Here is a 12318-nt window from a genome sequence, read left to right as displayed (position 1 = left end):
TCTGTGAATCTCTACTGTTCTAAATCATCGCTCCTGAATTTTAGCTATCAGGAGTGAGCGCACTGTTCCAAATAGCATGGATGCCAAATAGGAAGGCGAACTTTCTTTTTGCTTCCTGGCTGATGTTCCCCTGCTTATACATCAAAGGATTGCTTTAGGTCTTAGTAGCAATGTTGTGCTTAGGCACTTCTGTCTGTGCCAGGATGCCTTGCAAGTCAGAGCTGATGACTCCACTCTTTGGGTGGGTTTACTTGGTTTGGCTGTATAGCCTGCCACCTTGGGTCCTGGATTCCTCCATTTAATTTGTGCCTGGATTATGAAAGGAGGCCAGCTGCTTTTTCATTGATCTCTACCCTGTGCATAGCTCTAAATCTTGTGTCTGAGGATGTCATAGCTTTTCTTTCAGGTTGTTGATCAAAGCAGTAAGTATGAGGCCAAAAATTAATGCCAGTAGGGCCTCCTACTGTATTTTATTAGATCATAGTATGTTGAAACTTCTGGGCTACTGTATTATAATTTGATAATGATATTTGTTACTGTATATGTGTTTATTCATTAATTAGGGATAAAATAGCAAGTCAGAAACCCTACAGAAGTCACAGTGCTTTTGCATCTATGTTTTTTTTCCCCTCTTTCCAAATGAATCTGTCATCTCATTAACAATATGGAGTCCAACAGTCCAGTCTCTATAAACCACCTTACTGCTTCTTTATTCAGTATCAAAGTAACTGGTATGGTACTTAGTCTGAAATTGTTGTCTAACTTACAGGATCACATGGATCATCCCATCCACCTTTGAATTTCTCCAAGTGTTCTGACTTCTTTCAAAAATCAAAATCACTTTTCAGCCTTCTTAGCTAGCTCTTCCAAAATCCTTGGATACAAATAATGAGATTCTTCTGATCTTAAGTAACGTCTGATGGCTGCTCTTTCATTGTGGTATTCAGTTACAGTCAAGAAGTCAGATGACATTTCCTGTGCTAAAACAAGTGAGAGTGTGTTTCGTTAAAGAAAAAAAAAAATTTAATGAATGCTTCTATCTTCTCTGGATGATGACTGGCACACTTACAGGTGTTTGTTCAATGTTTGACCTGAGCTATATTTGAAATTTCAAGGACTCCTTTTGTTTGGGATAACTTTAAAAACTAAAACACATTGTATTTTGTTAGACTTCTTTCTTCAGTTCCCTGAGTTTTTCTAATTTGGTTCTTCAGTGTTCACTTCTGTCTTCTACTGTGTCCTACTAGATAACATTCATGCAGTTCACTGAAAAAAGGAAGATGTCCAGTGGAACAGTTCATAACATACCATTTTTATAATTTCTACCTGTACCGGCACATAATTATTAGCTTTTTGTAAAATTAACGTTTTAAAAAAATGTGGTAGGGAAAATAATGAGGCAAAAGTCATCTAGCACTGTGATTTCTATTGCTGACAGCATATTGCCTCAAGCATATGTTGCTCACACCGAAGACTCTCAGAGAAGCTGATGACCTCCTCCTTCCTTCACATGCCTTGAACAGATATCTAAGAAGACAGGTGTTTTATTTCATAGTCTAATCTGATGGTTAGCATCAGATCCTAGCAGATAACTTTTCTTGTGCTTTCTATTAAGACAGTTGTTTCACAAGCTATTCAGGTCTTTTGACCTTCTCAATTATCAATGACTGAAAAAAAGCCAGTTCAGTTCTCATAGACTTCCATCCCTCCTGGACACTCGTTTCTGTACAGATAGTTGTGTCAGCTGCTGGTTGTAACCTATTCAAATTGGCAGGGGCTAGATTCAGCAGTGTAGGGTTTCTGCGGAAGTAACTTGTTGACTGTATTGAACACTGAGCAAATTAAGACGAAAGTATGTGGAGAAGCCTTAGACATGGGGAGGGGAGAAGTAGTCAATATTGACTCAATATTGAGCCATGCCGTAATAGGGAGGTGACACTGAGAGTTAAAATAGATCAATGAAGATATTTGAATGAAGTGGAGATAGGCAGCTGCATGACCTTTAGACATTGTGGTGAGTGTGTTGTAGGTCTGTGAGGTTTTCTTTTGGCACTTGAAAACAACCTAAGTAATGTCTAATGGGAGGACCTGTGTGCATGCTGGTGAGGAGGAGTGTAGCAACTGGAGAAGGGAGGCAAGGGGAGATAGGTAAAGTCAAAAGAAAGAGGAAACGAGGAGTTTGTAGACAGTGCAAAGGATGGAGGTTGCATCTGAAGTAGGAGGAAAGCAGCTGTAAACATCCTACTAACTGATTGTTTCTTCTCTTCAACTTGAAAATATAAAAGAGGAGGAAGAGGGTGTGTATGTAGTTGAAACAAAAAAGAATCATAGATCTCTGGCCGCATTGGACACCTTTGAGTCATCTGGACAGGGTGCTGGGCCATCTTGTTTAGGCTGTGCTCTTCCCAGAAAGGTTGGACTAGATGATCCCTGAGGTCCCTTCCTACCTGAGATTCTTTCTGTGATACATGCATTGATGTACGTTTGTACTGCTCAGTCAGAGGCTAAACAGCTGAAGGGATGTAGGGCAGACGTAATTCTGGACTTTCTCCAGGCCCACTCGGTAGAAGGCGTGGGGGGAGTTCTGATGAATAGTGAAGGACATCTTCCATGGTCTCTGAGGGCTGAAGTGAATTTTGTTGACTGACAGCTGCATTTAGACACTGGCAAAAAGTATATGTGCAGTACACTTGTAGAATGGTCAGCTTTCACCTAGTGGTAGGAATCTGCAGCTGGTGGGGTATTTATGTGACGAAATGCTTGTCCAGTAGCAGAATCCCTTGTTTCAGCTGGGTAAACATCTGCCACCATTTTTTTTGGGATGCATGCCTTTTGTTACCAAACTACACAAATATTTCATTAAAATAATACTGATCTGTATTAATTTTGGTTTAGTCTGTGAATTGTATAAACCAAAGATACAATTGAATATGTTCGTGGGGTTTTCTGAGTATAAAAAATTGAATTAATACTCTGCTTGAAAGGGTAAGTGGCCACTGGCATCAGGTAAAATGCTGGCATGAGTGAATCCAAAGTCATACCAAGATACTGGAAAGTAGAACTTGCACTGATCCTCTAATAAACGGTAGTCTGGTAAGTGGAGTATGTTCTTTTCTTCCCACAAACTGATGAGTATTCTGTCCTTTCAAACCGCTGACTTTACCTAATGCTCATGATTTGTCCCATATGGTCATCGTGTGCTAAAGGTGGAAAGTGAGCTAGGAAGGTCAGAGAGTTTGGGAGTTAAAATGTCTGAATTTTGTTTTCAGTTACACTTCAGACTTCTGGAATAGCATCTTCATCAAAAAACAGCCCCCCAATACCACATCATGGATGTTAAATGTCAAAACAGCATGGGGAAAAGCTTTAAGGGTTTGCACAAAACTTATTAAGTGCAAATACAAGTGTCTTACAGAGTGATAGTTTTTCCTTTTACTTGTGCTTCTGTCCTGGATGTTTAAAAGGTGGCTTGCCTAGATAATGGTTGTACAGTTACATGAATCTGCTTTTTTTTGTTGTTGCAGTAAAGCTAGGTCATATTGCCGTCAGCACCAGAAAACAGCTGCTTTTGGACAAACACTAGTGACTCTTACGTTGTGAGCTGTGCTGTAAGAGCTGTTTGGTCCTTGGTCCGTCCTTCCTTCCTTCCTTAGTTTTTCATTTTAACGTTTTAGTTCCAGTGTAGACCTACAATCGAAGGTCTTGACAGTATCGTGTGTTTGACAATGGCGGCCTCACTAAGTATAGCAGGCCAAAATGAGGTGAAAAGGACAAGATTAAAACTGTCTAGGCTTGTCATTAAGACTTGCTGTGGTGTAATGCTTCTGGGTGTTTGCTGTGTTGAGTCTCAATTTGGAGGTAGTGAAGATCGCTAGAAAAGGGTGTTTGCTCCCTGCTACCTTTTGTCATGCTGAGGCTGAAACCGGTATTTCTCAGAGCTGTTTAGTGAACTCCTTTATATGCTGTATGGCTGGCAAGTCAACTCTTGCTGTCCAGACAGTAAAACCTGGGGTAACGATTCTGAACTCTGTGTGGTCTTCTGAACAGAGTACATACATCTCTGTAGTGGAGCAAGTGGCAAAACAGGCTTAGGGTCCTTGGATGCTGTTGTGATATGAATACATATTATTTGTATGCTTTGAAAAGCAGCGAGATGTCTTATTCTTCAAGATGAAAGCTGTCAGGTACAAGGCGAATTTTCACCCTGCAGTCCCTCAGGTTCATCTATTCTGTAATGGAATATAACTGAAAATCTTAACAGCTTATTTTTTGAAAGGTTGAAGTCCTTATGGTGTATTTTGTGGGTGGGTTTGCAAGAACTCATTTATTTGAAGAGGGAGACTGGGAGAAACATCTAGGAAGCTTAATGCTCTGTAACTCCTGGTAAAGAAACAAAGTAATTCTTGGTGTAGCTGATTAAAGTGTCAGTGCTTACACTTCTAAGCGCTGAACGTTTTGTTTTAGCAAGTATAGTTGGGAGCTGTTTTTCCATGGACTTGAAAGAAAGTGTGTAAGGCTGACTGGCTTCTCATTTAAGCTCTGGAGAAGTTGGCCAGGTTGCTGTAGCGCCACGGCAGGAAGAACCACCTGATGTGGCCTGAAATTCAGGGTTTGCTTTTGCAGTCCAGGAGACCCTTAAGCAAATTGCAGCTCTGAAGAGTGTTCTTAGAGCAGATCTCTTGATACCAAGTACTTCAAATCTCAACCAGTATTGCCAGGGACAATTTTTTTTACCTCTAAGACTTCAGTAGTCTTGATTTTTGGGGAAGCGGGGAGCGAACCTCATTAACAGTAATCTTGATACTCTGGCCTTGTGACCAAGGTGTGCACACACACAAAAAAAAAAAGCCCCCCCAAAAGTGGGAAAGTAGAGCATTACCTTTTAAATGACAAGGATTGTTGTAGTAAAGCAGATGTAACCTATTTATATGTGCTGAGTTAGAATGCTAATCATAGACTAGTTGGGCAAATAAAATCCAGGGCTGCTATCAGAATTACACTTTCAACTTGTTTACAAAAAAGAAGAAAAAGGGTTTCTTTCTCTTCCTGGCTTCCTTCCACTTACTACTTACAGCTATCAAAGAAGAAAGAGGAGGGTGAATTTTCCACACAGCTTTAGTCTGATTCCTTCTGAACAGACGTTTATATCTTTTTCCATTTTCCCTTCTTTATTATTTGTTTTGGTTTTTTGTTTTGTTTTGTTGTTTCTCTGTGTTTTTTTCTTCAAATGTGTAAATTTGCATCTCACCCTCTCAGGTATTTTGGGGAAGGGCTATACCTGCTGTGTGTTGCTTGGCAAGTAATTGGCACCCTTTGCACTAACGTGCTTTATTTATTTTTAATTTGTTCATTTGTTTCATGGAGCAGTTGGATACATAAAAGCAAACAATTTGTAGGGACCTAAAAGGTAACATAAGAGATGATTAACAGTTAATGTGGATTTTTCAGGAGCAAATCATGCCAAGCAAACCTACTTTTCTTCTGGATCTTACAGGTACAGGAGAAGTAGTAGTAGATGCGTGTATCTTGACTCTGAAATTTTCAAACTAATTTTCTTATGAGGAGCCTAGGAAAACAGTGGACTACTGAAAATCCGGTGAAAGCCATATGAAATGGTTTGGTTGTTTTTTGTTTGAGTGTAACAAGAGGTTCAAGGTAAAATTAGGATGAGATATTTAATGGGATTTTGCAGAGTCTTTAAGCAGTCTCACAGGATTCACTGGTTTTGACAGATTTGTTAGATACATTTTAAAATGCTATGTGAAGTTTATCTCCTTCTGGTGGTGACTCTGTGCTTGGAGAATGTGGCAAGCTGGCAAGAGAGTGTTAAGTAACCTTGGATGTGATTCAGTTGGGACACATGCAGAATATTAGGTTTTGATAAGAGTAATCAGGTGTGTAAGTGGAAAGTGGATGAGGATTGGAATGGTGGTAGCTCTGCAGAGGAGAGTTTGATACACAGACTGACCATGAGTCAGCATTGCACAAGCTGCAAAAGTTGTGCTGGGCTGTACAAACAAGTGTGTTGTAAGTCGGACATGAGAAGTCACCAGCCTGCTGGGTAGAGCTGAGGTGAGTTTCCTCTGCAAGCTCTAGTTTTGGGTACCATACCTGAGAGTTTTTTAGCAGTGAAGGGAGAGGTGCCTTGAAGAGGAGTAACTTCATCATAACTTTCTTTGGAACAGCCCCGCACATATTTGAAGGGGGCAGTGAGGGGAAAGAGAACGGGGGGAACTACACCATTTTCCATGCCTTCCGGGAGCAGAACAAGGAGCAATTTGCTTTAACTTCACTAAAGGTGATCTGAGCTATCTGTTGGAAAAACCTGAATGTGTAAATAGTGAAGCCTTGGATGAGGCTCCCTGGGGAAGTTGTGGAAAGAAGGCTTCTTAATAATCAGACGTGACGAGCATCTCTTGAGTGCAGTTTCTGTAGAGTTGCAGAGTGACTGCTCTGGAACAGCAGATTTCTTTTGTGTGTGTGTGGTGGTTTGTTGTTTTTTCTTACAGCCCTGTTCGATTCTGTAACCTGAGCCATTGTAATTGAACGGCAATAAATACTCAGTGTGTGCTTGCAAAATGCCTAAAAGTTTGGTCCTATTGAAAACCAAGTCAGACTTTGAACAAGAGGAAGCACTGTTGATGATAATGGTGGTGCTAAGAGTAGGTAATAGCAGCTTTGTCTTTTGGTGGGAAATTGGCTGCTTTACTGTGAGCGCACATGTGGTTGGCCGCGGTACTGCTGAAACCCATAGCTGCTGCATCTACACAGAGTACGTGCACCTGTGCAGCATCCACTGTGATCGTGCATCCTGAGTGCATGTCCTACCTGCGTTCTGGTTCATGTCAAGATGCGAGCTAAGTGTGTGCTGTCATCATCCCCTTCTTCCCCCTGCCCCAGTGAGTGCCTCCCTTCTTTGCAAGGGATTCTGTGTGCGGAAGAAGGGAGGAGCAGGACTGGACCATAGGATGCAGTCTAGGTTTTACTTCAGGTGCACACAGCCAGCTTTGACAAAGGTTTTGCTTCCTAATGCATGGAAGCTGAAGCTTTATGTGTAGGTGGGTTTGTAACAAACAGTGCTTCTGGTTTTTGTTGCTGGATATATGCCGATGAAGGAGAGAAAGCTGCTCTGCAGGCTATACTGACAGCTTGTTTTCTTCAGTTATAGGAAAATATGGGGAAATGCTTCATTTTGGTAAGACAAGCAACACTGTTTAATACCACTTATGTTAATCAGATGTAGAAATAAGTACTTGTCTTGATCATACATCACATTTTATTGCTGAACTATTTCCTCCTGGAAAGGGAATATTTTTGTTAGCAATAATCAAGATGAAAAATTGTCGCCACTTAATATATTTCAGTTAAAAAAATACCCTCAGTGCTTTCTTTGCATTTTGTCAGGGTTTTTTGTTTTTATCTGTAATATTGAAATACACCGCTGATTTAAATCTTTGCTTTACCCTCTTCTGTTTCAGTCTTGTTGGTAGTCTTGTTTACACATGTATTTGATTATTGTGTATCTCTTGCTTCCCAGGAGACAAAGATGGCAGCAAAGTGACTACGGTAGTGGCAACTCCTGGACAAGGTCCAGACCGACCACAAGAAGTTAGCTACACAGACACCAAGGTGATTGGAAATGGATCTTTTGGTGTTGTGTATCAAGCCAAACTGTGTGATTCAGGAGAGCTTGTGGCCATTAAGAAAGTCCTGCAGGATAAAAGATTTAAGGTGAGCCTATGCATAAGTTCAGAATATTTTCATGAATGTTATCTCATTTTCTGTGTCTTTGATGGCAATGTTTATGTGTTTTTGTTTTGTTTTGGTTGATTTTTTAAAATATTTTTTCACTGGAACGCATAGATGCACATAAAAATTTCCAAGACTAAAGATTAAACAGATGGTTTATGATAAAGGGATACAGTTTAACTTGAAAATCAGTGAGTCGCTGTTGTTGTTACTATTTGGATTAGTGTGAAACAGGAAGCTAAAAATCCTGATTTGATGTTGTGGTGCTGTTTCCAGGTGGCAGACTAGATTTTTCAGACAATGAACTGGGGAAACAAGGGAAAAGCTTGTCTTTTACCTACTTTTTTTGTTTTTTTTTTTCTAGTATAGACTCTTTTCCAGTCACTAGTAATTAAGCTGCTGGAAGGAACAGAAGCCTTTGGGCTTTGTTCCTGGTTATTGCACCTACAAAGTAGAAAGCTGCATTTGAGTAATTCTGGAAGTCCCCAGGCCAAGCAAGAAGAAAATAAATACTGAGCCCAGAGCAGATTGGACTTGAGAGCAAGTTGCTTCTCTTCATTATCTGATTTGTAAACATGATCTATTCTGGGGGTTTTAATAAACTAGTAATTCTTTATTCTAAACAAGTAGCCTTCCAAAAAGCTGCCTTTTTATCTGGCGATATTTAAACCAGATAAAAGTTAAGGACCATCAGCAACCTTATGGCTGCTGTTAGTCCTCTGCGTGGTACTTGGTGTGCGTGACTGCTTTCCCTTACAGTCAAGTGGCCTGCAGCTAAAAGCAAGCACTGAATAATAGCAAAGGAACTGGATTTAGCATCTGAAATTAATGGGATGGGTTTTGTCATGAAAGCTGTGGCCTTCAGATGCTTACAGAAGCATAAGGACAATATATAGAGAAGGTGCCATGGATAATCTTGTTGACACGGTCTAGATTCAAAAGCTACTGAGCTTAAAAACAATTGAAGAATATTTAAGGAAAATCAGTGATTTGAAACTTTATTTTACAATTTGATACTTACTGTTAGTTTTAGAAATACTTTTACAGGCTATTGGATGACATTTTGCTGTTTCCTTCTCAGTTTTCTCTTCTTCCCCCCCCCCCCCCTTCTTCTCCCAGTAAGACTTCATGCACAGCTTGGTTCACTGGTAATGTTTGTAACTTGTGTCCTGTTTTAGTAGCAAAACCATTCTTTTGAAGTGTTTTGAAGGAACTGGTGTATGCCTTTTCCTTGATTCTTGAAATTGATGCTGTCATCACCACAGACATCAGCATATCACATGTACATTATATGAAGGAAAGATGTGAAAGATGTGTTTAAATTAATGTAACCATGCAGCATTGTTTAACTTCTAATTGAGAAAGGCATGTAAAGTTCTTACATTGTTCTTACACCTGAGTTATTTCTGGATTGTATTATGTGTTGAAGGCAATTAGTACTGGGGAAGCAATGAATATGATGTAAGAGTGGATTATTTTAGAAGAATGTAAGAGGCAGAGGAATAACAGAAGCTCTCAACCTGGTCATGCTTAAAAGAGCTTTTTGATCTCTTTCCATTGCACAGTTTTATGGGGAAGGCCAGTACATTTTCCTTACCATGTCATGTTTGGTGGATGTCAGCTACTGCTTTGGACCAAAATCTTTGATTTCTTTAGTCTCATGACTTTGAGGTTGTGTAGCATGTCAAAATGAGAACTTGGCCAAGCATTTTAGCTCCTCCCCATCAAATAGTAGTAGTTTGTGAAGAGTTAATATTTTTTTTTAATTATTTTATTATAAATCCGTATTGGGCATCTAGAAGAAAATGTCAGTCTTCAGTTTTCTTTCAGTAGTTGATTCAGTGGCATTTTGTTATCTGACTATATATCTCTTTATTTTGGAGTGTTTCTTCAAGTGATTAGAAAAAATGTGACATCTTTTGAATATTAACCCTCTTCTTGTTTAAGGGAAAAACCCCAAAAGCTAAAAAGTTAAGTAGGGTGTTTCCGGTTTGGATTCTGAACTAATTGCCCATGTATGATGACGTTAAGCTGAGAACATCCAGTACCTGGAGGCTGTAATACCCCTAAAGTAGGTGGAGTTAATAGTAAATGCATATGTAGATTTACAGATAGAGAACATAAATTTAAAATTTTTTCTAACTTCATAATTTGCATGGGTCATGCCTGCAGTGGTACCCAGGTTATGCATTTTTTCATGTTCTTATCGCAAACGTGTATGCCAGCAGCACATCATCATCTACCTTTGGTCTCGGCTCCCTAGTTTTCCCCGTCATTCATCAGTTTAGTCCTCCCTTTCTTTTCACATTCTGATCTGGAAGTGTATGTTCTGTTGGCAGGAGATGTAAATTCCTGCAGGCTGGATGAAAGCCTTTGCCTGGATGCATTTGGAAGCTGGAAACATGTATCTTGTATCAAGAAGAGCATACGATTACTTCAGAGTATGCTACATTTTGGGAATATCAGATCAAGGTTGTAAATATGGGACCAGATACTTTACCAGTTGAAGAGGGAACTTTGAATGTCTGTTGGATGAACAGTTTGATTGCAGCATAGGAGCAGACCAGCTCTTCTGTTTAGAGAGCTGAGCTGTGGGGTGCAGCTCAGCTGGACTGTAGCCACCCCCGCACAGCTGCCTGATTCCAGATCTATGTCATGGTGAGTGGAGTTCCTTAAGAAATCTGCCACTTCTTCCCTCTCATTAATGTATGCCCCCTTCTTCAGTAATGATGAGGAAGACCCTATGATAGACAGCCAAAGGTGTCAGTAGCTTGTTTGATTTAAATCAACTTTAGCAACTTCTGGGGGAAGAGAGAGAACACTTTAGAAACACCTAGTCCACTGGTAGAGAGGCAAGATGAGGAAAGTAATGCATGGAAGCTACTTCCTGAAGTGTAGATCATCAACGAAATTTTCAGCTGTATGCTTCAAGCCGGTGCCTGCTTATCTCTATATCATGATGGATTAATCTTGGTACACGCAGGATAATTTCTTTTTTGTGATTTAGCATTTTAAAAACCCCATGCTTTTAGAAAAGACAGCAGGAAGTCTTAAAGGGCATGATTCAGAAACTTTAGGAAGTCTCGAGAGAGTGTAAGTTCTAGGCTCCTTCTGTGTTTTGTGAATGTGGAAGGCGTTTATTGTGAAGATGTGCAAAAGGCACCACAGTTGCCAATTCTTAGATCTCTGTCAGGAAGCCGAGATACTTTTTATCCAGGTTTAAAGCTTGCTTGAAAGCTGGAATTAACAGAGGGTGGTTGTCTTTTTTCCTTTTCCATTACTGTGACAAGTTTCTCATTAGCTTCCACTGAAGTGGAAGCAGAACGAAGTGAACGTAAAATCTTTGCTAGAGTTGAATATTACAGTTTCTGTGATGGTAAAGATAGTTTCCAATGCTCTTAGCTCTTTCTACTCCCTTGTTATAGTTCAGTGGCTCTTCAGCTAGGCAGTGCAATTCCTGCATTGCTGTGTTACAAACAGGGTGTGTCAAGTGCTCTGAGTTTTAAAATGAGCATATCTAGAGTTCAGTGTAACCTAGAGCAAAAGTACCAGTACACTAGCAATAGAGACGAATGGCTGAGGGGAATAAATAAAATATAGAGACTTATGCTTAATTTTGGTTTGCAGTTCTTCTGCCTTCATTAAGCTATATCTGCATATTAAGTGTGAGGAACTTAAGGGAAGTAATTTTGGCAATTACATGATACTTAAGTGAGTAATTCACAAACTACATGCTGCTTATCGTTTGTCGGTGGGACCATTGAATTTGTCTCTAGTCAGTATGGAGGGTTATATCTTCTTTGGGGTTTTTTCAGTTAAAAGTTTAAGAAGGGTAAGAGAGAGATGTTTCTCTATGAAAAATGGTCTAAGACAGCTATTCACAAGCTTTTGGGGCCAAAATCCAGTCAAATGACAAAACTTCATAACCACTATATCGCAGCTTGCATAGATCTATACTGTGTTTCTGCTTCTATTCCACAGATGCATAAGAATAGGTCCTCATGCAAAACATTGATACAGATAGGGTCAGTTAAATTATTTATAATAGTTTCAATTATTTTCGTCCCTGTGTCTGTGCACGCCCTTAACTGACACAGTCTAATTGTGATGCTTGAAAAGAAAATACTGCTTTTGTTGGCATGTACATTGGAATATTATTCAGATAAAGAGTCAGTCACGTTGCTGTCTAATTCTGCAAAAAGCAATAAGCAGGTATGTTAGCATAAGTAGGAAATTCTCAATCTAGCTTTGATTACTTCTGTCATTCCGTGTCCGTTCTTAAGAAATCCTGTTGGAATGAATGCATGAATTGCTAGAAATATGTCTCAGCTGACTGAGAATAAATACTTAAATTCTTCATACCTGAATGGCAGTACTTAAAGTTTCTGCTTTAGCGCTAGGCTGTCACCATCTACATTATGATGAGAGTTCTTAATAATCCTGCACCTTTTCAGGCAACCTAGATTGGGCATCACATTTCTTGTTAATGGCTCACATAGACCTGAAGTGCGGAGCAAGAGAAAACCAAATTCTGTAACGAGAACCATTCATGCCATCCATTCTGTCAAA

The 12318-nt window shown here is 39.7% G+C and overlaps 1 protein-coding gene across 2 annotated transcripts in view; it reads left to right on the top strand.

Annotated features, from left to right (window-relative positions):
• Positions 1–12318, top strand: part of GSK3B (glycogen synthase kinase 3 beta) — a 150424-nt gene that overhangs the window by 49998 nt on the left and 88108 nt on the right. For both annotated transcript variants that reach the window (XM_075107197.1, XM_075107206.1), the window contains exon 2: positions 7538–7731. In XM_075107197.1, the coding sequence (XP_074963298.1) occupies positions 7538–7731 (194 nt within the window). The remainder of the gene's footprint in view (positions 1–7537; positions 7732–12318) is intronic.

The sequence above is a fragment of the Phalacrocorax aristotelis genome, chromosome 1 (genome assembly GCF_949628215.1).
Source record: "Phalacrocorax aristotelis chromosome 1, bGulAri2.1, whole genome shotgun sequence".
NCBI classification, from domain to species: domain Eukaryota; kingdom Metazoa; phylum Chordata; class Aves; order Suliformes; family Phalacrocoracidae; genus Phalacrocorax; species Phalacrocorax aristotelis.
Note: the sequence above shows the minus strand (reverse complement) of the source record. Positions and strands in the feature narration are given on the sequence as shown.